General features: G+C 47.1%; 1 protein-coding gene across 1 annotated transcript in view; it reads right to left on the reverse strand.

The window, feature by feature from the left end:
- VWA5B2 (von Willebrand factor A domain containing 5B2) overlaps window positions 1-27,385 on the reverse strand; it is a 453,973-nt gene that overhangs the window by 84,545 nt on the left and 342,043 nt on the right. The window contains exon 47 of the mRNA XM_029617330.1: window positions 9,724-9,926. Coding sequence (XP_029473190.1) covers window positions 9,724-9,926 — 203 coding nt within the window. The remainder of the gene's footprint in view (window positions 1-9,723; window positions 9,927-27,385) is intronic.

Below are 27,385 nucleotides of genomic sequence, written 5' to 3' on the forward strand. Positions count from 1 at the left end.
GGCCCCAGGCACCTTCTGCCTTGTGCCTGCTCCCACCCGGCCACACCTCCACCCCCATTAGGATGCGCAAGCCACGTGGGGCCATGACTGGTGGCAGTACCGCTCGCAGACCCACATCGCTCATGCCTCCTAACAGTCGGCACCCTAGGCCCAGTGCCAGCCCTGCAGATAACTTATCCATCTAACCTAACTCCTCCCAGAAATCCCCCTCAAATGCTCCTACATTTTCTGGTTAAAGTTTAGCTGGATAAGTGTTCAAATTAATCAAAAGTCAGCAATTAGCCAGATAAGCCTTGACTTATCCAGGAAAATGCCTCTGAATGTGGACCTCATTATTATTTGTCTCCCTTATACAATTCTTTTTATGAACTTTTTTCTTTTCTGATTTTCAGATGGACAACAGGGGGTTCACATTCAGCTGCTGTGCAGCTTGGCTAGTTAGTCGGATAAAACTATCCTGTTAATTCAGCAGTGGAAGCACGCCACTGAATATATGCAGCTATTTTAAAGTTAGCCAGATAAGTCTATTCAGCTAACTTTAGGACAGGGTTACGGGATAACTAGATTTAACTGAATAAGTTATCTGGCTATCTCTTAATATAGGAGTTAGACTAATAATGCATCCAGCTAACTATTCCTTCTAGTTACGTCCCTAGAATGCCCCTAACTTATCCATCCAAATCCGAGCTGGATAATAAGGGATTTGGCTAGAATTTAACTGGAGAAATGTCCAAATATGAATTTACTTTTAATAGAAGTGCAAATTGGTCTTCTCAATCATGCATCCAAAACAATATTTATTTCAATATCCACAATGCAACTCCTATTGTTCTCTTTTAAAAAAATATTTTTTATGCAATTAAAAACTGTAATTACTAAAACACAGTTTTTGCAAGCCTATAATGGTACTGTAACCCCACATCAGCTAGCTAGCCTAAACTACACACATAGTTATTGTATAAATTGTAACCATACTATGATGGCACATGTTTTTAATTGGTAAGCTATACCACTCGTAATTTTTATTATAGTGCCTTTCTGTAAACCGTTGTGATGGTTAACTAACTTAATGACGGTATAGAAGAGTTAAAATAAATAAATAAACCATTAACTGCTTCAGGGGTAAAGCATATCAATAAATACTTAACTTGAATGGTGTTGAATTTCGGACGCTGGACTCTCACCCAGGTCAAATATCAATTTAGCCATATAATTTCTGAGTTATCCCGCTAAAGGCTTCTGGATATGGAGCTCCAGGTAGGAGCATAAATGCTAGGTACCATTTCTAAAGGGATACAGATGGCCAGAGGAAGTGTGACTCACTGAATCAGGAAGTCTTTTCCAGGCAGATGGCAGAGTAAAGTGGAAAGTGCAGCGAGGAGGTGGCAGTGGAGGAATGGTGTAGGGTGAGAGTAGAGAGGAGCTGAAGAATGAATGCAGAGATAAGCGAGTAAGAGAAGCTTGAACTATATGCAGAAGTAGACAGGAAGGCAATATAGCAACTTCAGAAGAGGGATTACATGGTCATTGCAATGCTGAAGGAAGATAAGTTGTGTAGCTGAATTCTGAATAGATGATTGTAGTAGAGAAAGCAGAGTTGCTTACCTGTTCTTGGAGGATAGCAGGATGTCAGTCCTCACACACGAGTGACAGCATCCGATGGCGCCTGGCACGGAAAACGTATGTTAAAGGCTCTAGAACTCTGACTGAACTTCTCTGAGCATGCATTATACCATGTGGTTATGCGGGGGTCCCCTCAGAATTAAAGAAAAATTAATGACATGGAGACCTAACTGCAAAGGGAGAGGGGCTGATCTTGTGGGGACTGACATCCTGTTGTCCTCAGAGAACACCTGTTACAATTTAGCAACTCTGCTTTCTCTGAGATCAAGCAAGATGGGTCAATCCCATCAATCCTCATACATGGGTCAATCCCTACCTGCAGGCAGCCCCCCCCCCCCCCCGATATAAAAGGGAACCAACAAAACTGGTGCCATTAAGCACAACTACCATGTTTTGTTTGAAACAGGAGGGGGACGGGGGCACCCTGAACAGAAATAACAGGCTCTAGGCAGGAGCAGAGTTGGGTTCTAAACCTTAAACAAGTTCCGAAGGACAGATTGGCCAAACCTGCTGTTGCATTGGCCATCCCTATCCAAACAGTAATGCAATATGAATAAGTGGATGGAACTCCATGTCGCAACTCTACAGATCTCCTCCTTGGGGACTGTTCACACGTGGGCTACCGATGCTGCCATGACTCGGACAGAGTGAGCCTTAGCATGATCCACAAGATGTAATCCCATCTCGACATAACAGAAGGAGATGCAGTCTGCTAGCCAATTGGAAAACATCTGTTTGGCAATGACGATTCCCAGCCAGTTCTGGTCAAAAGCAACAAAGAGCTTAGTGGACTATGGGCTTCTGTCTGCTCCAGATAGAAGGCTAAGGCTCTCTCGTAGTCCAAACTGTGCAAGGCCTGGGAAAGAATATTTGCAGGATGATGGACCTGTTAAGATGAAAGTCCAACACCAACTTAGGCAGGAATTTAGGATGAGTACACAAGACCACTCTTTCATGAAAAAACTTAATGTAAGGTGGATAACTAACCAAGGCCAGGAGCTCACTGACCCTGCGCGCTGAAGTGACTGCTACCTAAAATACGATCTTCCAGATCAGCTACTTCAGGTCATAGGAGTGCAGTGACTCAAAAGGAGCTAAAACCACACTGAAGTCCCAGGACACAGCAGGAGGCTTTAAGGAAGGCTTCAGTTGAAGCAGACCCAACATGAAATGTTCAAATATAGGTTGTACATAGATGTACTTACCCTCTATACCATGGTAATATGCACCAATCGCACTCAGATGAACCCTAAGTTGGTCTGATACCAGTTTCAGAAAGGTGTAGAAAGTAGTCAAGCAGTTTTTATTTTGAGCAGGAGAAAGAGTCTGGAGCCTTTTGCTCACACCACATGACAAACCCCCTCCACTTCAGTCTATAGGATTTCCTGGTGGAAGACTTTCTGAAAGCTATGAGGACACAAGACACATCTTCTGAGAGATTGAGGGGTTGCAGGATCAACTTTTCAACATCCATGCTGTGAGCGACAAGGCCTGAAGGTTGGGATGCCGTACCCTGTCCCGCTCCCAATCTGATCACAGATGAACAGCTCTTAAATGAGCGGAAACCAGACCTGTTTTGGCCAATGGGGAGCTATGAGAATCATAGCCCTGTTGTTCCTCCCTGAGCTTCAACAAAGCCTTTGCCACCAGTGGAGCTGGAGAATACGTGTTCGGTAGACCTGGCCCCAATGAAGGGCAAAAGCATGTGCCCTTAACAGGGAACAGAACAGAGGAACCTTTCTGTTCCAAGGGGCCGCAACGGGTCCACTTCTGGGGTTCCCCAGAGGCGGAAGATCCGGTTCACTATCCCTTGGTCTGGCGACCATTCAAGGGGTCTGAAGAGCAACTCAGTCTGTTCACTATCCCATTATCCAGACAGCCAGATATGTGGCCCTGAGCACCATCCCATGGGAGAGGGCCCAAGACCATATCTGGATCACTTTTTAACACAGGAGGTAAGAGCCTGTACCTCTCTGCTTGTTGATGTAGTACATCACCACTTGTTTGTCTGTCTGGAGCAACATAATTTTGTTGAACAGCTGATTTCTGAAAGCCCACAGCATGGAGCTCCAGGAAGTTGATTTGAAAGAAACATTCCTGGGCAGACCACAGACCCTGGGTGTTGACCCTATCAACATGCTCACTCCAGGCAAGGTAGACAACTGTTGATAAGACAATTTGCACCTGAGAAATTTGGAAGGACACCCCTCATTCTAAATTGGAAATTCCTTGCCACCAGGACAAAGAGTCCCAGAGTGACTCGGATGCAGTCCAGCAGATCTTGAGTGACCTGAAGCCTCTGGGACCTTAGGATCCATTGGGCTCTTCACAAGTACAGATGTGCCAAGAGAGTAACATGTATGGTACTACCATGTGGCCCAACAGTCTCAACATGTGCCACGCTGATATCTGCTGGCTCCTTTGAATTTCTGCTGTGATGGAAATCAAGGTGATGGCCTGTTGCTGCGGCAGGAAGGCCTTGGCCTGAGCAGTGTCTAGAATGACTCAAATTCCAATTGAGGTGACAAGCAGAAATAAGGTAGTTGATGACAAACCTTGGTAACTCTAGCACCCAGATGGTCGAGCTCATGGAATCCTCAGCCCCTGCCTGAGAGGTACTCTTGACCAGCCAATCATCCAGATAAGGAAAAACGTAGGCTCCCAGTCTGTGAAGGTGTGCTGCCACCATGGCCAAGCATTTCCTAAAGACCCACAGGTGATGGACCAACAAAGCAGGAGGGTAGGCTATCTAAGAAGGCTGTGAGGACAAGCAAAGTAGGTTAGACGCCAAGAAATGTCCGATTATGACTTTTTATTGGAGACGTATTTTCAATAAAAGGAACCCGACTCAAGCCGAGTTTCACCCCCACATTGGGGCTGCCTCAGGGGCTGTCTGAAGTGAATGTTTTATGTATATGAGTTCAACTCACATCAATCACTTCCTGATATTTTTAGATGTGGAGAATCAACATGTATCGTCTCACCTCTAATTGGAAAAATTTATCGGAAAACTCCAATAAAAAGTCATAATCGGACATTTCTTGGCGTCTAACCTACTTTGCTTGTCCTAAAGACCCACAGGGCAGCACTAATCCAAACGGCAGAATGCGGTACTGGAAGTGCTGTTTTTCCACCATGAATCGGAGATACTTCCAGTGGCTGTGGAAGATCTCAAAGTGAGTGTAGGTGTCTTTTAGATTGAGAGAGCCTAGTCAATCCCCTTTTTGCAGAAAAGGAAACAAGGAGGCCAGAGAAATCATCTTGAACTTTTCTCTTTTTAGAAATTTTTTTCAAGACCCTTAGGTCTAGGATAGGATGGAGATCCCTGGTTTTCTTTGGAATCAGGAAGTACCGGGAACAGAATTCTCACCTTCTCTGTCCAGTGGAATGGGCTCAACTACTTTGAATGATGTCGAGGACCCACTGGTCTGAGGTTATTCTGGGCCACTGGCTCACATAGAACCACAGCCTGCCCTTGACCGGAAGGTCCTTTGACATAGTTACCAGGGTCTTGGCTACACCCAATCCATTCCAGTCTAAACTCCATACCAAAAATTGACTGAGGTGCTGTCTAGGATTTAGGAGCCCTCTGTTGCCTGGGACAGCTACAAGGGCCTGCTGTTACTGCCAGGACTGAAACAGCAGAGGATAATTTCTCCTCGGTTGGAAGAAAGGCTTCCTTGGATCTGATCTCGAGGACTTCCTAGATGATGAAGCTTGGACTTGAGTGCTTTTGGAGAGTTGCTGGAGCATTGTACAGTGATCATGGATCTATGCTACTGCATGCGTCATGCAATTTCTGAACAGATTCTCTCCTGTGCCTTTCCTGCACCTCTTGATGGAGATCTGAGGCCCGCAGTCAAGTGAGTCTGCAGGCACTGATCACTGCGGCTGAGATTCTTGATGCCACCTCCAAAATATTGTAGGTCAAGTAGACCCCATATTTTCTGCACTCCAGACCTTTATTCACCAGTGACTGGAGGGTGTCCTGCTGCTGCTGCGGCAGCTGCTTGGCCACCTCTTGCACCTGCTTCAGGATATCCCACCTGTATTGGCTAATGAAAAGCTGGTAGGCTGCTACGCTAGCAATGAGAATAGATCCCTGAAATACCTTCTTCTCAAGAGAATCCGTGACCCTTGGAACCCTCCTAGAGGGCACCGAGGAGTGGGTCAGAGTACACGTGGTCTTCTTGAGAGTGGATTCAACCACTATCTATTGGTGTGGCAGCCGCTTGTGGAATCTGGGAGCCTTCTGGATGAGGTAGACCACGTCCGCCTTCTTGTGTTGTGTTTGTGGCATCATATGGACCCTTAGTCGCAGTGGAGATGACTCCTCCCATGGGGAGGGGCCCCGTGGGGAACCACAGCGTTTAGCTAGACTCAGAGAGCAGACACTTGTAGGTGGAAAGCTTTATTGTACTGCTGTAGATAGATGATATGAGGCAGGAAGGAAAGGCACTGTAGTCCGGTAAGGTGCCAATACGTTCAGACAGTCTCAGATGTAGAGTCTCACCCAGATGTTCAAGGCATATAGGAACCCGCAGTGCAGGAAAAGACAAGCCTGGTGGGTGGAGTTGGAGAACCGGATCATAGAAGTACTCACAGGAATGTAGTGCAGGCGTCTTCCTGGTAATGAAGATGGTGGGACCAGAGGTCCGTGGTGTGGAAAATACTGGATTGATAGGCCCTCGAGGAGCGAGTACCTGATAGTCCAGAGGATCCTGAAATAGATAAAGAGAGACCCCCAAGGAGCGGTTATCTAGTTAGTAGAAACTCCGAAGGGTTGGTGGAAGCTAGAGGTCCCCGAGGAGCGGGTGCCTAGAGCTTCGTTAGGAGCGAGATTCCCCGGAGGGTAGCGAGGCGTCTAAGCGAGCAGCTTAGAGCGGTCAGAGTAGCTAAACCGAAGTCCTTGCTAACTCAAAGTAGATTGCATAGTGGAGACTTAAATACCTGGAGGTATTGACGTCATACGGTGGGGGGCGCCCCCAAGGTTCCCGCAATGATGTGAACTTAAGCATAGGCAACGTGCGCGCGCGCCCTAGGAGGCCACAGGATGGAGCATGGCGGACTGGGACACCCATGCTGAGTTGGAGACGCCAAGGGTTTCGGCACTGGAGCAGCCATCTTGCCCAAGGAGGAGGAAAAGGGTAGAAAAGAGGTAAGGCAGAGCAGTCGCAGCCGACTGCGACCGATGGATGCAACATCTTGTTAATGGAAGCCACTGAGAGAGGGTTCTCCCACATCCTCATCAACAACTCCATAAAGATCTTGTGGACTGGGACTGCTATGATCTCCTTAAGAGGCTCCACCTACCACAGAATATCCAGTATCTCCTGCTGGATATCCTGCTCCGTTTGTAAAGTAAATGAGAAGGCCTCAGCCATCAGCCAGACAAAACTGGAAAGGAAAGATCTTTTATAGGAGACTTCCTTCTGCTGGCATGGAGGCCATCCAATGCCTCGTCTTCTGAAGATCCTGAGGAGCCTCTCCGCCATGAGTAAAGGGGAGTCCTTCTCACTGACATCGACAGAGGAGGGCTCCCGAGGTGCTCGGTCCTCGACCAGCAATACATGTACTGAAGTGACTAGCCGGGTGGGCCAGAACCCCCAAGGCTGACCCATCTTTGGGAAAGTTCCTCCTCTAAGGAACCATGGATGGTGTGAGTAGAGCACCGATAAGCACTTGAAGGGAGCTGAGCAGCGGCTTGAAGAATAACAGTTCCATTAACGCTCTAACACCAAGGTCCTACAGTGCCTTCTCCATGGCTAGCTGCACTCACTTCTTCAGCTCTTCTTCAAAGATTTTCAGTGATGGACTGGGAGCCAGAAGGCATGACCAGATCCTCTTTGGAACTGAGAGGAGGAATGGTGGTGGACATCTGGACCGGTGAAGACCATGACAAACCCCTGGGAATCATGGACCATAGGGTCACTTTAGGGGCATCTCAAACAAAGCTGGAGCATCCCCGTGCCTGGCACCATGCATCGATGGAGATCAATGCCAATACTTCCTTGGCTTCCCTTGATGCTTGGCACAGTCCTTCCCCAGTGCCTAGGTCAAAGAAGACAAACCTGATTTTTTCAACCTTGAAGAGCTGGGCAATAGCCCATTTACGGAGTCCCTGACAGTTACCAACGCCAACAGACCCGATGGCCCCACCGACGTCAATGGCTCAATGGCCATCAATGCAGCTTTGAGGTCCTTCGATGTTGATGCTTCCGATGTCAATGGATCAGTCTTCCAGTGCCTGAAGAATTTGGTCCATCTTCTCCAAATAAATTCAGCCTCCTTTGGGGGTTATTTGTGCACCTTTGCAGCCACACTGGGTATCAAGCAATGACCCCAAGCAAAAGATACATCTATTACATGGGGATCCGTTATAGACATAGTCCTCCTGAAACAAAAGGGACACGAGATCAAAACTGATAGCAGCAGCCCTCGAGGGCCACTAGTTACTGAATGTACTGCCACCCCGGAGATTGAATATGAAAAAATACTACCTTGAAACTTGAAAAACCTACCTAGGGAAGATAGAGGGGAGAACCGAGGGAACCTGCGTCGATCCACACAATCCCATCAGTAACTTTGCATTGAAAAAAAACACTGAAAAAGCACTAGAAAATCCTTAACAGTAAGGAAAAAAGTGAGAGATTCACTCCATGGAAAAAGAAATGTTGACAGGACCCCACTTGGCCATGTGGTATAATGCATGCTCAGAGAGGCTCATTCAAAGTTCTAGAAACTTTAACATAAGTTTTCCCTGCCAGACTCCACTGGATGATGTTACCCTCGTATGAGAACTGCCATCCTGCTTATCCTTGGAGAAAAATGTGCTGAGAATGAGGTAGATCCTTTCAACTGGGGAATTTACAGCTGGGTGGTGCCAGGACATATAATGTGATCAGTATTTGTCTCTTGGATCAGCAATAGCAGCACTGGCTGGGAGATTACCAGGGCCCTCAGATCTAACTGCAAATGTTACAATGTTCAACACTCTAGACAAGTTGATTTAAGAATATCAATAAGTGTTACTGTGAAAATCCCTTTTCACTAATAAACTGTGAATTTATTAGCTCTGTGTTTTTTGAGCCAGGTAAGTTGCTACTGCTTTTACAAGTGCAAGCCAATCAAAGAGGTGTACATTCAATACATAAAAGACCATCTAGTTTAAACATACAAAATCATTAACAATGCAGAATATCAATTATCAATTAACTTAATAGCAGAAAGCTCTTCCTATAAAATCAATTGATGAAAGACTTGTACAACCTTTTTTGGGATTCAATCTTTTTTTAGAACAAAAATGACATGGTTTTGATATAAGGTCTACTTGGAATATTTTAATACCACTGATTATAAAATAAACAAAATTATGGTCAGGTAAGGCTACTTTCTGATCTCCAATACAATATAATTGATATTCCAGTATGTTAAAGCCTATTCATGTCAGAATATTAAATCTGATGTAGGGCCTTTAACAAATGTTGATCCCGGAAATAATTACATAAAAACTTGCAATGACAATGTGGATAGAAATTCGTTATCTAAAACTGACACAACTTCGTTAATATGAAGATTAAAGTCTCCTCTGAGGTTGAATATTAAAAATCTGAAATCTGAGAGCCATTACTGTTAGGGAAGGGCTCCCCAAACCTGCCAAGAGGAAGGCCACAGCAGTGTTTGCACCATTGTGTCCTGTCTCGTTATTGTCTTCTTAGTCACTTGTTGGGTAAAAGCAGAAACCCAAGTGAGGAGGAGGTATCCACCTGTGAGAAAGTGGAGTTTACGTGCGTTCTCTCCAGAGGCAGAGATTACGTTTGTGCATCCCTTACATTATCATGCTGTCATGCCTACCTTTACACACCCTCAATTTTGCTTCACCCAAACATTTACCAGCGTAAGAAGCCAGTTTACTTCGGTTTAGATGTGAAGCTTATGTTTGTTCGGTGCAAGCTTTCAAAGTGTAATGAGGAGACCTCTTAAACACCAATCCCCTCCCCTGTGTGCATCCCCTGATGGGAGTCCAGCAGCATTGTCATTACACAAAATGTAAGAAGGTCTGTGACTGAAATGTAACGGAGACCTGGCCCATCTTCTTACCTATTGGTGCTCGCATGCTGTCTCACCAGTTCAATCACTTTCCCAGTGTTATTCACAGTGGCAGCGGTCAGAAGGAAGAGTTGACGTGGGTAACCCCGATGGACAGGCTGCCCCAGGCTCCATGTTAGAGCTGCCAGAACGTTAGCATCTCCCATATCAGCCCTCAGCTTCTGAATATGCTCCAGAAGCAGGCCCAATGTCTCCTGCCAAGGCACAGACAAACAGGTTACACTTCTCTGCACTCACAGCCAATGACTGATTTAGGTATTTGGCACATCTAGACACTGTTGGTGTTGAGGTTGGTGCTGGTGCTGGTGCTGGCACCCCCCCCCCCCCCCCCGAGGTTAGACAACAGGAAGCTGAAGGTCTAAGGTACATGAATCTGCTTCCTGTCGCAGCGTAGGGGTAGAAGTAAATCGGCAAACATATGACATTATAAAAATAGTTTTACAATATAATGATTAGGATAGTTTATTTTATTTTTATTGGGTAAAGAAAAGGGATCTCAAGTATCAGTACAGGGAGGAGACCTCGGGAATGGAGAGAGTAAGGGAGGAGGAACAGGAATGGGGTGAAGAGAAAAAGGGAGGATTGTGAGAAGGAAAGGGGAGGATGAGGAAGATCAGGAATCTGAGATGTGGAAGATGAGGGAGAAGGAAAGGTTCTTGGGATTGAGGAAGGGAAGGAGGGGGTAGGAAAGCCTGAAGAGTGGGTTCCAGGATTTGGGGATAAGAGAGAGGTAGGACGGGAGGTTCCAAGATCAAGGGAGGGAGGATTTTAATACAATGGGTGGGGGTGGGGGGGGGGGGGAGGGGAGGAGGGAGCATGTTTCTATCATGTTCTGCTTCTGCTCCTCCCTTGCATTTCCTCTCTGACATCTTACCCAATATCACACACACACACACACACACCTCTCAGTCTGGGCCTGGTCAGGGAAGGACGCGCTCATTGTGGGACGCCACCCCCTGCCACTCCAACTCCTGCTTCTCCTCGCAGCGAGACGCCAGTGTCGGCCTGCCAACGCGTTTCCCCTTAGGTGCACATACAGCTGATGCGCATGAATTTAAAGGCCCCACAGTGGGAAAGCCTTGCAGTGCAGGCCGATGACATCATCCAGCAAGGCCTATAAAAAGCCTCCAGACTTAGATTTCCTCGCCTCGGCAACAGTTCTCCTACAGTCCTTGCAGTGCGAGTTGCCTCAGCGTTTCCTGCCTGCGTGCCTGTCTTCGCTTCCAGCACCTTGGTTCTTCAATTCTTGTGGTCCTCATCTCATCCGTCGGTTCCCATGTTCAGTCTTCTCTACCTCAGTTCTTCATTGTTCCTTGCCTCCTGTGTTGCTCATCTTCCCACCTTGCCTTTCTGTCCCACCTTCCCTTGGACAGATACTTGGTATTGACCTTGGCTTGCTCCCTGGACCTGCCTTGCCTGCTGCCTGCTACTCAGACTTTCCTGCCGGCTACCTCTGACCCCTGCTTGCCTCCTGGGCATCTCCGTACATCGCCTGCCAGTGACCTGAGCCTGACTGACTTTGTTTGCTCGTCCCAGTCTCTTCAACACATCTTCTGACCTTCAGCAGAGGCCCCCACTTAAGACCTGGGAACAAGGGCTGGTATAGGCGAAGCTCCAGCTGGGCCTCTGTCTCATCCGATTCCGCCAGCTGACGGTGGGGACCTTCAGGGCTCCACCCTGCAGGTTGCACCAACTCCACCTCGGTCCAAGGATCCACATCCACAAAAGAAACACTCATTACATACTCCCATCTGCTTTGTAATGTCTCCAAAAATCTTTCCATATTGAACGTATTTGGCTCTTTGCCCAGACAGAGCAAAGTGCATTTTTTCAATATCTGCAATGTACGTGATCTGTGTCCGCTAATAATCTGGGCTGGGATTGTTTTCTCACCTTGTAGCAATTGCAAAACGGTCAAGTAGGAGCAAATGTGAAACCAATGTTCGATATTTAGTGACCACTCTTCATCCAACCCCTGTAACCCCAGAGCTCCGAGGACGTCAGATATTTCTTGCGTAACTATTTGACAGAAGTGTTTAACCCCAGGGCATCCTAACCTCATATGGAGATAGGTAGATACGTAGCCCTTTCCCCACACACCCTGAACAGTGGGGTCTGCTCCTACAGAAATATGAATGTAACCTCACCGTGGTGTACATGCTTGGCATGGGTGGGGCCATAAAATTATTTATAATCCTTTCTGGGCAGGGACCTTGACCAGCTCTTCTGCTTCCCTTTACTCCCAAGGTGTGAATCTTTTCCGGGGGGCAGAAAGGGGTCCTTCCAAGTCCCAGGGCGGGGTGACTGACTTCCCTCTGGGTGAGGTGAATTTTTATCCACTGTGTGCCCAAAGACAACACAGGGACCACTGGATTAGTGTCCAAAATAAGAATATTACTGCAGACAGCAATGGCACAATCAATCTGAATTTCCAGCACCACCGTTCTTTTCCTCTTTAGTTACAACTTTTATTATCCTCTATCTGTGCAAGGGCTTTCCACCCGCCTGGATTAGGTGAGATGTCGTTCCCAGTGGGCAGGGCAATGCTTTAGTGGATGGGAAACCCCTTCCAAGATAGCCAAAAACCTATTTCTACACAGAGAGCACATTCTCCCTCTCTGCAGGGCCTCTGAAGACTCAGTATGGGTGGCCTCCCATTGTAGATGAGTTCTTACTCACAGTTAGATGTCCTTGGTCTTAATGGGGATCCCTGATGGGAGGGATCCAGGATGGAACTGCAGATCTTACAGAGGGGCAGAAAACGCTTTCTCCCAGGTCTTCAAAATTAACGTCTTCTGTTCCCCAAAAGTAAACACCACCAGAGATCTCTTGCAATGGGTCACCACCACTGCAGGGGACAGGTCTTCCCTATCCCTGGGCGTCTTGAACACAGGGTGCTCTACTCCCTGAGTCCTGGAAAGGTCCAGGTGTTCAACAAGCTTCCTACCAAGCAAAAGTCCAAAAAGCCAAATTAGTCCCTGGACAAACACTCTACACCTCTGAAGGAGAGAACAGCAGTGGAGCCCTGACCTACTCTAAGGCATCTCGCATGGATTCCAAGGCCCCAGGGAGGCCATACTGTAACTCAAAAAAATCTCCAACCTTCCTCTGAAACTGCCCTTACACCTCCTGCAGGGGATATCCATTCAGCTGCAACAAATGGATCCTCCCCCTAATTATACTCCCTAGCAGGCCGATAGTGTAAACCCACGGGGAAAACGTGCACTCAGCCACCTCTCCCGGGCACACGATACCATATTTAAATGAGGGGTCGCGCTAAAAAGGAGGTGCTAGGGACAATAGCGCGCGCCCCAGGCGCCTCCTTAGCAGCGGAAGCCCAGGAGAGGTGGCTGTCAGCGGGTTTGGAAAATGGACGCTCAATTTTATGAGCGTCCGTTTTCCTAACCTGACCTGCTAGTCCATTTTTTTTAATAATTTTTTTTTTTAACCTTTTGGTTCCTCTGATTTATTATCGCCATGATATTAAGTCGGAGGAAGTACAGAAAAGCAGCAACACAGAGATTTTATGCACAGTCTCCCAGATCTTCTTCCAGTCTTTGGCCGTTAGCTCTACTTTACAATTAGTTGTGGTTCTGTTTCTGACTCAAATTTTGTTCCTCGTATCCCCCGGTATATAATAGATACCCCATTTATTACAGTCTAGAGCCACCTGAAATAACTCCATACCAGATAACGTCCAAAGGGAGCTAGAGAGGGGCATCAAATCCTGCAGACCGCTACACATTTGAAGATATAGTGCGCCAGTGAGCCATCTCCCAAATCAAATTGCTCTTTTAGGTCATCAGAAGTTTGAAGCCCGACCTCAACCCATATTTGAGTAATTAATACCAATCCCTTCCCGGCTCAGTCCCTATATCCATTAGCAAAAGTGAACCCAGATATCTTCAAATTATGATATATGGGGCAAGTGGTAATAACTGATCCTCAATTAAGTTCAAAAACTGGGAAACTGCCCTCCACACCCCCAAAGTATGTGCTAGGAAAAGACTGTCATGGACAGCCTGCTGGACCCCTGGAGAGGTTGGAGGCAAAAATAAAATAGATCGCAACCCCAGTGGCCCAGCGGCCTCTCTTTCGATAGAAATCCAACAGGCATCAGCCTTAGGGTGAAACCAAGCTTTAAGGCATACTATTCTAGAGGCCTCATAGTAGAGATGCAGGTTTAAGAGCGCCATCCCACATTGACCCTTGGGCCTCCATAACGTACTTAGTTTAATTCTTGCCTGTTTATGCTGCCTTATAAATCTAACCATAGATCGGTGCAATTCAGTACAAAAAATGAAGCTGGGATGTTAGAGAGCAGGTGCTGGAATAAGTGTAGCAAACGGGGGAGAATATTCATCTTAAGTAGGCTAATCCTACCCACCCAAGAAATGTTCAAGTCTTCCCAAGCTGCCAAATCATTCTTAACCTTGACTATCACCCGACTGTAGTTGGCTTTGACTAGGTCTTTATACCTGGGCACAATCTGGATTCCTCGATCTATAAACCCGTCACTAACAATCCTGAAGGAGGAGTGCAGTCTTCTAATAGTATTCACTAATAGAATTTTAGCTTTACAATAGTTAACCATGTATCCTGACAGGCTCCCAAATTTTTTAAGAATATTCATTAAGGCTGGGCAAGACTTAACAGAAGGTACAGAGAAGGGCGACCAAAATGATAAAGGGGATGGAACAGCTCCCCTATGAGGAAAGACTAAGGAGGTTAGGAATTTTCAGCTTGGAGAAGAGACGGCTGAGGGGGATATGATAGAGGTGTTTAAAATCATGAGAGGTCTAGAACGGGTAAATGTGAATCGGTTGTTTACTCTTTTGGATAATAGAAAGACTAGGGGGCACTCCATGAAGTTAGCATGTGGCACATTTAAAACTAATCGGAGAAAGTTCTTTTTCACTCATTGCACAATTAAACTCTGGAATTTGTTGCCAGAGGATGTGGTTAGTGCAGTTAGTGTAGCTGGGTTTAAAAAAGGTTTGGATAAGTTCTTGGAGGAGAAGTCCATTTCCTGCTATTAATCAAGTTTACTTAGGGAATAGCCACTGCTATTACTAGCAACAGTAGCATGGGGTAGACTTAGTTTTTGGGTACTTGCCAGGTTCTTATGGCCTGGATTGGCCTCTGTTGGAGACAGGATGCTGGGCTTGATGGACCCTTGGTCTGACCCAGTATGGCAATTTCTTATGTTCTTAAAGTGTCTGTGAGATACAAAAGAACATCACTGGCATATATAGGGAGATCTTGTGTTTTATTCCACCCACTTGGAAACCCTTGACGTCTTCAGAGGACTTAATAGCTTCTGCTAGGGGCTCTATAACAAGATCAAAAAGCAGAGAGGACAACAGACATCCCTGTTGTGTCCCACTATCGATAAAAGGGGATAAAGATCCATTTATTGGCAAATGTGCCTATGGCCTAGCATACAATACCTGAACCCAAGCTAGAAATCTTTCAGGGCGTCCATATCACTCCAGGCTTGCAAACAGAATAGGCCAATAGACTCTATGAAAAGTCTTATCTGCGTCTAATGAGATAACCCACCCTGGGGTGCACTTCACACATAATAATAATAATAATAATAGTAGATTAAGCAAGTTACGAGTATGTGCAGTGTGCAGGCTCCTTTTTATAAATCCCATCTGATCTTTTTTGACCAATGAGGGCATTAGTTCCAATTGGAACCGCAAACTTTTTGTCAGTGTCGGGGGTGGGGGGGGGAGGGGGTTACTGTTTCCTCTATGGCCATAAAAGTATTTATTAGTTGAGGCTGCTCTTGCCATCCTTCCCCTTCTTCTTGCCCTCCCAGGGGGTGAGCGGAAATGCTTTGTGACCCAGGTGATGGAGTATCTCTCCTGCTCTCTGCTGATGTAGTTTCTTCAGGCCGGACTCAGACTGGGTGTTCAACTTAAATGCACTAATTATTTCCAAATGTTCCATCACTGTCACACAAACATTCCACAATTGAAATTGTGCATTTGAACTATTTACATTCTCTCTCTGCTGGGGAGCTTGTATCCATCTCTCTGGCTCCTGGGAGAGAGCTTGCCACTGTTTCATCTGTGCAAACAGCCCAGTAGATTGGGGAATCCTACGGGGGAAGCTCCATACCATGAAAAAGTTCCTACCTCAGTCCAGTCTTATGTCCTCAGCCTGTGTCCTGATCCCTTTGGGGTGGAGATCCAGTTGGGAATCTCCAGATCTTGATGTCACAACCTCACTTCCTTCTTCTTCGCTTGGTGACCCTCTCTGGGAGAGAAGCCTGGTGTTCCAGTACTGTTCACAGCTCTCTATCTCCTTCACCAGAGGGGTGGGAAAAACCTCCACGCGAACAAAAAGGGGAAAAATGGCTCTATCCAAAATATCTCACGCTGGGTGGTGCTGGCACTGGTCTTGCTTCCTCTAGGGAGTAGAGGGGCTGCTCACAGGTCTCCAAGCCCCTGCTCTCAGGATTAGGGGGGGTTGCCCTTCTCCAAAGCACAGGGTGTTCCCCAGAACAAGAAAACTTATCAAAAATCTGAATTACAAAAACCTCTCTCTCTTCAAAAGGGAGGCAGACCCTCTCAGACAGGGAGTGCACTGATCTGGATTCTTCTCTAAACGCAACAAAAAAAACCAGGCTGGTTTAGTGGGTCCAGTTTAGCGTTGAAGAAAGTAAAATAGCTCCTAACTCCTTAAAACCTAACTTGAAATGACCACATTCTCTCTACCTCTAGCTCCACCTTATGCCCTGGGATAGCCAATAACAGTCAGCTCAATGGAAAGACTTAAAGAAAATGCAAAATCCCAATGCTGTTACTAGTGCTGATGGTAAGGGACCTAGAGCCATCTAGTGATGAACCAAAGGGTCAGCCACACTACTAATTTCAGTCCACATTAATCAAGGATATGAAATGATATGAACTACAATCTGAGCTGTCCTTACCCTTCTTATATTTAAGTGAGATAACAGCTTTAGCCAGACTCCTATGACTAAACTCCTTTTCCCCAGCAGTGTGAAATAAAGCTGTCAAAAAGGGGGCCACCTTGCCCAGGAAGGTTTTACAAAGTTCAGCATGGTAGCCATCTGGGTCCAGGCAGTTGCCCCTAGGAATAGCTGACACTGCCTTCTGGATTTCAGACAGCCCAATAGATGCGGACAAACTCTCAACACTTCCTATGGGAACTCCTGGCATACAAAGTGAAGTTAAGAAGGAGCATATTGCAGTTAAATCCTCCCCTTCCGGCATTGTGTATAAGGAGGTGAAATGTTGGGACAAAAGTTGACTCTCTCTCCGCAGCTTATGCATCATTACCCCATCTCTAGTCCTAATAGAAGCTATGATATGTTGTGATCTATACAGCTTGTGCTTGTGACTTGCGTAGGCAATTATGCACCCCTTCAAGTATGCTTTCAGAGATTCCCATCATAATGTGGGGTTATAATCTGATTCTGGATCATGAAATACTCCAAAATTGCCTTTCCCACCATTTCTCTGAACTGCACATCCCCTAAAAGTTAGGTATTTAGTCCCCAGTTATGAGCCCGAAGTCTCATAACATCGAAATCAAGGGAATATCCAACTAGGGTGATGGTCTGAAAAATGACATGACAGTACATCCACCCAACTGATTAATGATAAATTCCAGCGGAACATAAAAAATAATCTATCCTACTATAGGTCATGTATCTATGCAAATGGTGCATATAGCCCCTACCCTGAGGGTTATGTTCCCTCCAGACTTGAGGCTAAGAGAATTAACCAAGTCCTTTAGCCATTTACAGAAACTGCAGCTACCTCTTTAGCTGATGACCGGTCTAGCCTCGGATCCGGGCATAGATTCCGTCTCCCCCAATAATTAAGGCAGTAGTGTCTAGGGCAGTTAATTTATTTAAGAACATAAGAACATAAGAAAATGCCATACTTGGTCAGACCAAGGGTCCATCAAGCCCAGCATCCTGTTTCCAACAGTGGCCAATCCAGGCCAGTGTGTAGAAGAATTCTTGCTGATTAGTTTTCAGGCCATATAAATTAACCACAGTAAAGAAGTAAGTATTCAGTGAACATCACAAGATAACAAATGTCCCCTCTGGATCAGTAATCGCTTGATTGACCACTAATGGAAGCTGTTTATCAATCCGTACACAGACTCCTTGAGTATGTGAGTAGTAGATGCCTGATAAATCTGCCTCAGCCAGCATATTTCAGCTTCTCATGTTCAGATTTAGTGAGATGGGTCTCCTGTAACAATAGTATTAGGGCCTTACGTTTTTTGGCATATTGCAAAATACATTTCCTCTTCTCTGGCAAGGCAATGCCAAGCACATTTAATGATGATATTAAGATAGTGAGCCATTATTCGAACACACAGTCATAATTGCCAAGGAAGGGTATCTTACAAATTCGACTGAGAACTCTGCCCTTGCAGAGCATAGATATTATCCCATACAGCGTGAAAAATGTCCCGTCCCCCCCCCCCCCCCCCCCCACCACCACCACCACCACCAAAAGGGTCTCAAAGTTGATAGAGAATATAATGCACGCTCTTTCCCATTTTTCTTTTATTGACAACCAGAAAAAGCTCCCAGTCCCCCCCCCCTCCCCCCACTAAACAGCAACCCTTGAACTAGCTAAATAGGCAGCAGCCCTATCCTGGTCATACCCACCTCTTCCATTGACCATCTAGGGAAAAGTACCCTTCTTAGAGGCCTAGTGACCTTCAGGCAGGGCCTATGGCCTGAGAGGTAGGTACAATCCATCTAATATTCTGCCCTTCGCAGCCCACCCTTGCACACACACACACACACACACACCCTCTCCCTCCTGAAATCCAAAACTGCACCCTAATACATTCCTCATGCATAAAAACAACAGGTTTAAAACCAATACAAGAAACAGATATGAACAAGAGCAAGCTGGGGAGATGTGCAAGCTCAATGATCAGTCTAGCACCAGATTTACCAGGTTTGCAAACCATGGTTTCCATGGCCATTCCAGAGGCACCAGAATCACCTGCCTTCAATGAGTCTTTATCCTTCGCAAAACCCTGCCAATCAGTGGCCAAAGTGGAAACACATGTAGCAGAATCCCACTTGGCCACAGTCAGGAGAGAGCATCGAAAACATTTGCCTCTAACTCTTGTCTGCGACTGCAGAATCTTTGAGCCTGTTTGCCCTGGTTGCCATTAGAGTCTTCTGGGGAACACACCATCTTGAACAAATAAGGAACATTACCTCACTTGAAATTCCCACTCTCCGGGATCTAGCGTGTGCCTACTGAGAAAATCAGCCTGAACGTTCTCCATTCCAGCTACATACAACGCTGATAGAAACAATAGATTCCTCTCCATCCAGCAAAACAACTCCTGGGTCTCTAGAGATACTATCTGACTCTTGATGTCTCCTTGGTGACTGATATAAACTACCGCTGTTGCATTGTCAGACAGTGCTCTTGCTGCCCATTCTAGGTCTAATGGGCAAAACACTATCAAAAGCAACCAAATCGCCCTGGTCTTGAGCCAGTTGATAGACCAGGATGCTCCTGCTCAGACTGATTATGGCAAATGGCCTAGATTGGCATCCTTGGTCACCATCACCCAATCCGGGTTCTCCAATCCTATTCTTTTTTCTAAACTGGCCCGTGCCAGCCACCAGGACAGACTCGACCTGGCATCACCAAGCAGAGGCAGGCGACGTCCATAATACTCTGATTGAGGACTCCAGTTTGACAGAAGCACCTTCTGAAGCAGGCACATACGTGCAAAGGCCCAGGGAACCAGATCTAGTGCCAATACTATGGATTGAAGATGAAGCATTCTCCTAATTGCTCCTGCAATTTCCAAATCCTGTCAGAGGTCAGGAATATCTTGCCTATCCCAGTCTCGAAAAGGGCCCCCAAGTATTCTAGCATTTCACATGGAATCAACTGGTTCTTTGCAAAATTCGCCACCCAAGCTACAGACTGCAGACACTGTAATATCCTCTGGACTGACTGCTGGGACATGTCCTTTAACTTTGCCTGATACTGGTGGATCAAAATGTCCTCCCTGCGGAGGGTCACCGCCATGACAACCATGACCTTGGTGAACATGCAAGGAGTCGTTGCGAGACCAAAGGGAAGGGCTCTGAACTGAAGCTGCTCCACTAGAGCCACACACCTTAGAAACTTCTGGTGCTTCTCCCGAATAGGAATATGAAGATACGCCTCAGTGAGATTGAGGGAAGCCAAGAACTCCCCCTTTCTGACTGCTGCAATGATTGACTGCAAAGTTTCCATTTGAAACCAGGGCACCCACAGGGAAGCATTCATCTTCTTGAGGTCCAGGATGGGTCAATAGGTACCCTCCTTTTTTAGAACCACAAAGTAAATGGAATACCATTCCTGCCCACGCTCCCTTAGGGGAATTGGAATCACTTCTCCCAAGGTCAGCAAGTGATCCAGAATGGAACGAATTGTGACCATCTTGCTTCTTGCAGTACAAGGGAAAATCATAAAGGCCTCATGTGTCGGACATGCATACTCTTAAGGTGTAACCATCTCTTCTGATGGAGAGGATTCACTGGTCCGACATTATCTTGGTCCACTCCTTATAAAAGTGAGCCAGATTTTCCCTGACTATCGAGCATTGGATCAACTGCATTTCATTGTGAAGCCTTAGGGGCTCCAAGGTTTGGTCCAGAATTTTCTCTGGTCAACTTACAGGACCTCTAAAAGGACTGTGTCCTATTGGAGCCTTGCTGCTGGGACGTGACTCCCTTACCTGGTTTGTATCATATGGCATCCTGGTACCTTTGTCTATTCGAGAAATTATGTTTCCTTAGGCTTATCCTCGGGCAATTTATGCCCTTTGGATTCCTCCCCAAGTGTTTCACTAGTTGCTCCAAACCTTCCCCAAACAACAAAGGGGAGTGTACCAAGCTGCAACTTCGACCAAACATCAGCTTCTCAATTATGTACCCATAGGAGCCTCCTGGTAGACACCACCAACATCATGTTTCTGGAGGACATGCGAAGGAATCATACAGAGTGTCCACTATATAAGCTAATCTGGTCTCCAATCTCTCAGCTTCTTTAACAGAACAACAGTCCCCAGAGTCCTGTACCGGAATCCTTTGCTTCTAGCGCAAATAGGCCCTAGCTATGAAACCACTGCACACTGCTGCCCTGATGCCAAAGACCAGCACCTCAGTCTCTTAAGAATGATTTCCATATTGCAGTCCTGTGAATTCCTCAGGGCTGCACAGCCCACTAGTGGGATATGGTCTTCTTAGTGACTGCTAACACTAAAGCATCCATCTTGGGCAACTATAAAAGCTCCAGGGCTCCCTTTGGCAATGGATAGAGCTTAGCCATGGCCCTTCCGACCTTAAGGGTATCCCATTTCCTAAATACCAGTTTCCACTGTCCTGTGGAAAGGAAAAGCCTTAGTGGGACCCCTAAGACTTTCCATGATGGGATTCTCCATTTCATGCTACAATTCCACTTCCACCTGCTTTATACCAAGCTCCTGCAGCACCTGAGTTATCATGGAAAACAATTCCTCTTTGCAAAAGAGTCTCCCTCCACTATGGAAACATCTCCTCCCCACCCCCACGGCTCTCCAGGCAAATCCTCATGCCTGGAACAGGGTTCTCATCCTCATCCTCTCCCTAACTCTAATGGTGACTTCTTGAAGATAGGTCCAGGAAGTAATTTCCTTCTAGAGGACCTGGGTGGGCCCACACCCCTTCCCTGGTGTACACCTTCTATACCTTGTGGGGGTGGGGGGCATGGAGCCCCCTTACTTTGAGGCTTCTTTTCTAGCCAGAAATATCTTGTGCATCAACAAACTCTGCTGAAAAGGCTTTCACTCCTTCAGGTTCCCCTCTCATAGAACCTCAGACCCCTCCTGGGCCCTTTCCAAGGCCTCTATCGCTAGGGACAACAATAAAGGCAAAGCTTCACCTTCCCCTGACATGCCCTGCACCGCAGGAGAAGCAGACAAAATGGCTGTGCTTCCCGTGTTGCATGCCACAGGAGCACTAGTTGCCTCTGCTGATTGCGGGGCCTGCCTCTTGTTCCCGAATTTCTGCCTTCAGTTGCAGACCCTGCTCCCCAGGAGCTTCCTTCCTGCTGCCCATACAGGAACTGCTGAGCCCCAAAGATCTAAGTTTGGCCTTGCATGTACCACATACTCTGCAGCTCTTGCCGCATTCCATGGGAGCCGCCATTATGAAGGCACACGTGATCCTCTCAAAAGCGGAAGACACAGTCCTGAGCCAAAAACAAATAAAAGTGCTCATCAGCTGCTTCCCTGAGATGTCTCCTTCTCCCTCCTGCACCAGCTACAAAGTGAAGTTGCTCACCTGTAACAAAAGTTTCCTGTAGCCAGCAGGACAATCAGTCACAGATGCGTTGGTGGGATACATCATCCGAAGACATTGAGTCGGGCCTGGTCAATAGCTGAAACTTCCGTATCTGTGCATCCAGTGCCATTAGATGCGGCATACTTCCTCCTCCTCAGACCAGGAGAAGAGTGAGTGAAAGCAGAATAGCAGAAGTGAAGGCAAGAAATAAGCCAGCGAGACAGAGTCTGTTTGAGATCAGAAGAACCAGGCCTGTTAGGGTCATAGGTCACAAACATCTGAGAACACTACCGTGATGCCTGGGTTTGTTGAAGATAGATTCTTAAGAGCATGAACACAGTCCAACGTGTGCATGGCGTGCCTCCTCTGAAGTAGTATGTGGCGACCCCCCAAAAAACATTTTACAGGTACCTGGTGGTCCAGTGCTCCCTCCATGTGACAGGGGCCGGCCAATGGCACGGATACCCTGTCACATGGTAAGGGCAAAGGGCCATCGGCGCCATTTTGATTAGTGGCAGCCGACGGCCCGGGAGCGGGAGATCGCTCCCGGGACCCCCACTGGACCACCAGGTAAAATGTTTTGGGGGGGGGGGGGTCGGGAGGGTGGGGAAGGAAAGGGATTAGTTTTAAAGGGTCGGGGTGGGTTTTTTGTTTATCGGTTCGGGCGCTGCCGATAAACAAAACCTTGATCGGGCCCGACAAAAAAAAAACCACATGTGAATCGGAACCGGAATCCGAACCGATTCCAGTTCCGATTCACATCTCTAATACATAACACATTCCATGTATCGCTCTTAAAACCTGTGATCTTATCTTGGCCCACCCGGAAAGCCCCTGAGCCACCTCCTTTGGTGGCAGAAACTGATAAGAAGTACAAGGTCCACGAAGTCCTAGACGTCCGCCGTAGGGGCCACCGGTGGGAATACCTCCTTTCCTGGGAGGGATTCGGACCCGAAGAGAATTTGTGGTAACCAGTTCAACACATCCCGGACAAGACTCTCCTTTTAGATTACCATCGTGCTCATCCGGGCAAACCCCAACCTCCAAGAGGGGGGGCGTAAGGGGGGGGGAGTACTGTTACATGTGCCACCCGCAGCGCAACCCTCTCACCTTCTTCCACGGACTCCAGCTCCTGGTTCCTTTTCACTGGCGGCGGTGGGCCACCAGCTCAGACCTCTGGTCGCCTCTGGTGCCTCCAGCTCAGTCATGGTCCCCAGTGTTGCCAGCATCACGGAGAGGCGCTGCCATCAGTGCCACACCCCTCCCTAGGCACACTCGCGCACATCACTAATTCTTTTAAAGGGCCCGCAGCGGGAACCTGGCCATGGCCCCAGATGTTGACGTCAGACTCCTCCGTGTATATAAGCTCAGGCTTCGCTCCATAGCATTGCCTTTGCAACAGGTCTCCTCGTACTCTGAGTACTCATTGCTGATAGAGAATCCTCTCTACTTCGTATTCCTGACTCCTGTGGTTCCCGGTTCCTGCCTTTCTCGTTCCTGCCCTGTCTATGTGTTGGACTGACTCTCTGGATTTTGACTCTGCTATGCCTGACTGCTCTTCAGCCTATCTCCAGCCCCGGACCTCTGCTACACCTGACTACATCTGCCTGCTCCGTGCCCTGACCATTGCCTTGACTGACTACGATACAGACTTCTCTGTGTCCAAAATTCTACATTGCTTGCCACGTCTTCCGCTTGCCGCCGGCCTTGATTCAAGCCTGTCAGTGTTGCCTCCTCTAGCCTATTCCCTGGACATGGACTTACAAGGCTCTGGCCTTTCTTTGCTTGAGCACCTGCAGTTACTCTTCGTTCCATTGGCGTCTGAGTTCCTGAACTGAACCCAGTCCAGGGTAGGAGTACACCATCTATCGACTGCTGTCTTTGGGCTGAACTACCTTTCTTCTCAAACCAACCTCGAGGCCCACCTAAGTCCTGCTGGCCCCGGCACCCAACGGCTCAACCCACGGGGAACGAGGGCTGGTATAGGTGAAGCTACAGTGACCTCTACCTTCAGCCCACTCTAACTGCCGACGGGTCCACCTTTGACGCAACAGTGATTGTATGCATCCTTGAGGTTGAGGGAAGTGAAACAATCCCTGGGCCTTAGTAGAGAAAAAATGGATGCAGAGATGTCATGCAGAACTTCTCATAGTGGATGAAATGGTTAAGCACTCTCTGATCCAGAATGGGGCGGAGATTTATTTATTTATTTAAAGTCTTTTCTATACCATCGCTAAGTTATATACCATCGCAACGGTTTACATGTAGGCACATAAGTAAGTTTGGAGTAAGTACATTCTAACAGGTGCCATTAAGTTTCGGTTACATTAAAATCATAAAAATACGAACAAATGTTTAGTGATGTAGGTTCTGGCCAGGAGTACCTGGAAGGTACTTTTACAGGTCAAAAAATCCACATTTACTGTATTATATTATTACATTCATTGTGTATTCAATTTGTTAAAATATTGTAATGCACATTTATGAGAATAGTGCTGTGTGCCGGTGCTCTTCTGTTTATTCCAGTGTATTTTCTATTTTCCGGACTTTTTATAGAAGGCTTGTTTAAAAAGCCATGTCTTTAGACTTCTCTTGAATGTTTTGGGGTCTCTCTGTAATCTGACCTCCAAAGGCATTGTGTTCCAGAGTGAGATCCTCCATTTTTTCGGAACCAGAAAGAAACAGGTGTAGAAACCCATGCCCTGTTGACTGGGTGGCACAGATTCCACCGTATCCATGAGCAGATGCTGGAGTTCCTGATGAAGAATGGAAAGTTGTGACAGAGGGCACTTAAAAAGGATATGGAGGAGTGGGCGAAGGTGTAGTGAAGAAATCAATGAAATAGCCTCTGGATACAATACTCAAAACCCAAAGGTATGAGCTGATATTGCGCCATGCCTCTGAAACGTGCACCAGAAGGCCTCCTACTAGCATGGCCAGGTAGGGATTAGGAGGCAATGCAGGACAGTCAAAAGGATGAAAGAGTAGACAGGGCAGATTGAGGACACTAACAAGAGCCCTGATTCCTCGGGCAAAGAAGTGCAGCTCCTTGGGAAAGAGCAGGAGCATTCTGAGAAGAATATTGCTGAGACAGGCGAGACCAGTAATGTGAGTAGAAAGGCTGAAAGCTGTGATACTGATGCTGGAAATATGGACATCTGGAGAAGGAATAGTAAGGCTGCCTCCTGGTTGGTGGGACTGGTAAGGCTGAGACAAGGAATGCATGACAGCTCTAGAAGCTATGTGGCAACATCCTGAATTTAGCGCAAGAGGCCATAGAGATACTGTGCCATCTGCACATGGTGAGAAGAGATACGGGCAATTAGGGCCACTGATTGGAAAACCCTTCTGCCCTCTGAGTTGAGAAATTGAGGCTCTTTCCCCAGTGTGGCAGAGACCCAGAACTGGGATATTTTCACCTTAAGCAACGCTGTTTCCACAATGTTGGAATGGAGAGGAATTTACAAATGTGAATGACCTGGGCAGGCCTGAACCTTGTAATTAAGGTCCACGAACTTAAAAACAGATGGCACTATGAAAGGCATGGATCAACTCTTCATTTGAGCATCAAAGAGAGCATCATAAATCGGAACCACCTTGGTTTTCTTTAGGCAGTTGTAGGAACTGAAACAGTGAACACGCCTTTGTGCGTTTTAGACATAACTCTTCCCCAAGGAGATCAAACCCATTCACCACAGCTAGCTTGGCAAGGAATTGTCCAGGTGAGTGAAACCGCCAGTAGGATCCAGAGAAGCTGGAGAGGAGATATCTGGTGAGGATGAAGATGGAGAACAAACTGCAGAGTAGACAAGAGTCCAGACTCCAGTGATCTGGATCTCGGTCTATGCTTAAGGTGGAGGTGCAGAGGAAGATGGATGAGGCCTATCCTTGTCTGAAAGCCTCAGAGAATGTAGCAGAGCCAGTGAAGGAGACAAAGTAGGCACAGGAGAGAAGCATGGAGGCAGTGTGCTAGGTAAAGGAGATGCAGCAGGAAAAGGAGGATATGGAGGATCCAGGAAAAAATTCTGGAAGAAGGTCTGCCAACGATCTTTACTGACAGGATCTGACAAGTCAGGGAAAATGCCTTTCCGCATCAGGTTCATGCTGAGAAGAGGACAAATCATAGAGATGGTCTGATGGGACAAACCAATCGCGTGCCAACTTGAGAACAGACTCCTCTTGGAGCATAAGCCGGAATCCTGGAGGAGTTGCATGAGTTAGATCTGGGTGAGATGCCCTAGGTGCATCCTGCACCAATTTCTTCTGCACCTTGGTCAGCACTTTGTGCTTCGGTGCCAGAGACGGTGTGGACTCCTTTGGCACCTTGGATGGCATGGATCCAGTGAATGCCTTGGAAGATGCAGAGTTCTTGAGTGCTTTGGACAGCACAGAGCCTGAAGGCATTTGAGACTGTGCATTGTCCTTCGGTGCCTTAGATGATGCAGAAACTTTAAACACTTTGGACGGTGCTAATGCATCCAGCGCCTTGGGCAGCACTGAATACTGCAGCGTCTTGGACGGTGGGAGTGCCTTCTTGCTTGGAGTTTGTGTGCCTGAGTATGCACAATGCCCTTGGGTACTGTAAGAAGCTCAGAGGCTTTAGCTCGATTACCAACCACAGACGCAGAGGGAAGATGAGCTCCATGATTTAAGCTTGAGGGACTGTTGGTAACACTGTTCCTGTGCCTGGAGGAAGACATGGTAGCACGGGCTGAGATGGATGCTCACGGTGCATAAGGCGAGAAACAAGCCATAGTTGCACTCAGTGGTGAGAGGTTGATTATATGGGGAATGATGAGACTTGCAAGAACTATGGGTGAGGTTGACAATGGGAGAGAGGACCGAAGGCTCCCTGGAATCACTGCAGGAGTCACAGCTACTACAGCAGCGTGACTTATGCCGATGGGGAGGAGAAGGATCCAGCTTCTGCTTCGAGGACTTCACACACAAGAATTCATATTTGACTTTCAAATCCCTGTAGCAACGTGCTCTGGGTCTGCATGCCTTACAATCGGAAGAATCATGATGAGGCACCAAACAAAGACGACAGACATTGTGAAGATACCTTGACGACGTCTTCTTATTGTATTGAGGACAGAGGCAAAAAGAACACCACCCCCTCCCCCCCCCCCCCCCATGCAAGAGTTTGCTTCAGTCACGACTGAAACACAGGAAAAGATCAGACCTAACTATTCGCGCAAGTGGAAAGAATGAGACTGAGGAGGGAGAAGCATGCAGCGTCTAACGCCACTGGATGTCAACTTACTGCGCGCAGGTGTGGGGTACTTCTAGACATTTCAGCTATTGATC

The sequence above is a fragment of the Rhinatrema bivittatum genome, chromosome 9, assembly GCF_901001135.1.
Source record: "Rhinatrema bivittatum chromosome 9, aRhiBiv1.1, whole genome shotgun sequence".
In the NCBI taxonomy this organism is placed as follows: Eukaryota; Metazoa; Chordata; class Amphibia; order Gymnophiona; family Rhinatrematidae; genus Rhinatrema; species Rhinatrema bivittatum.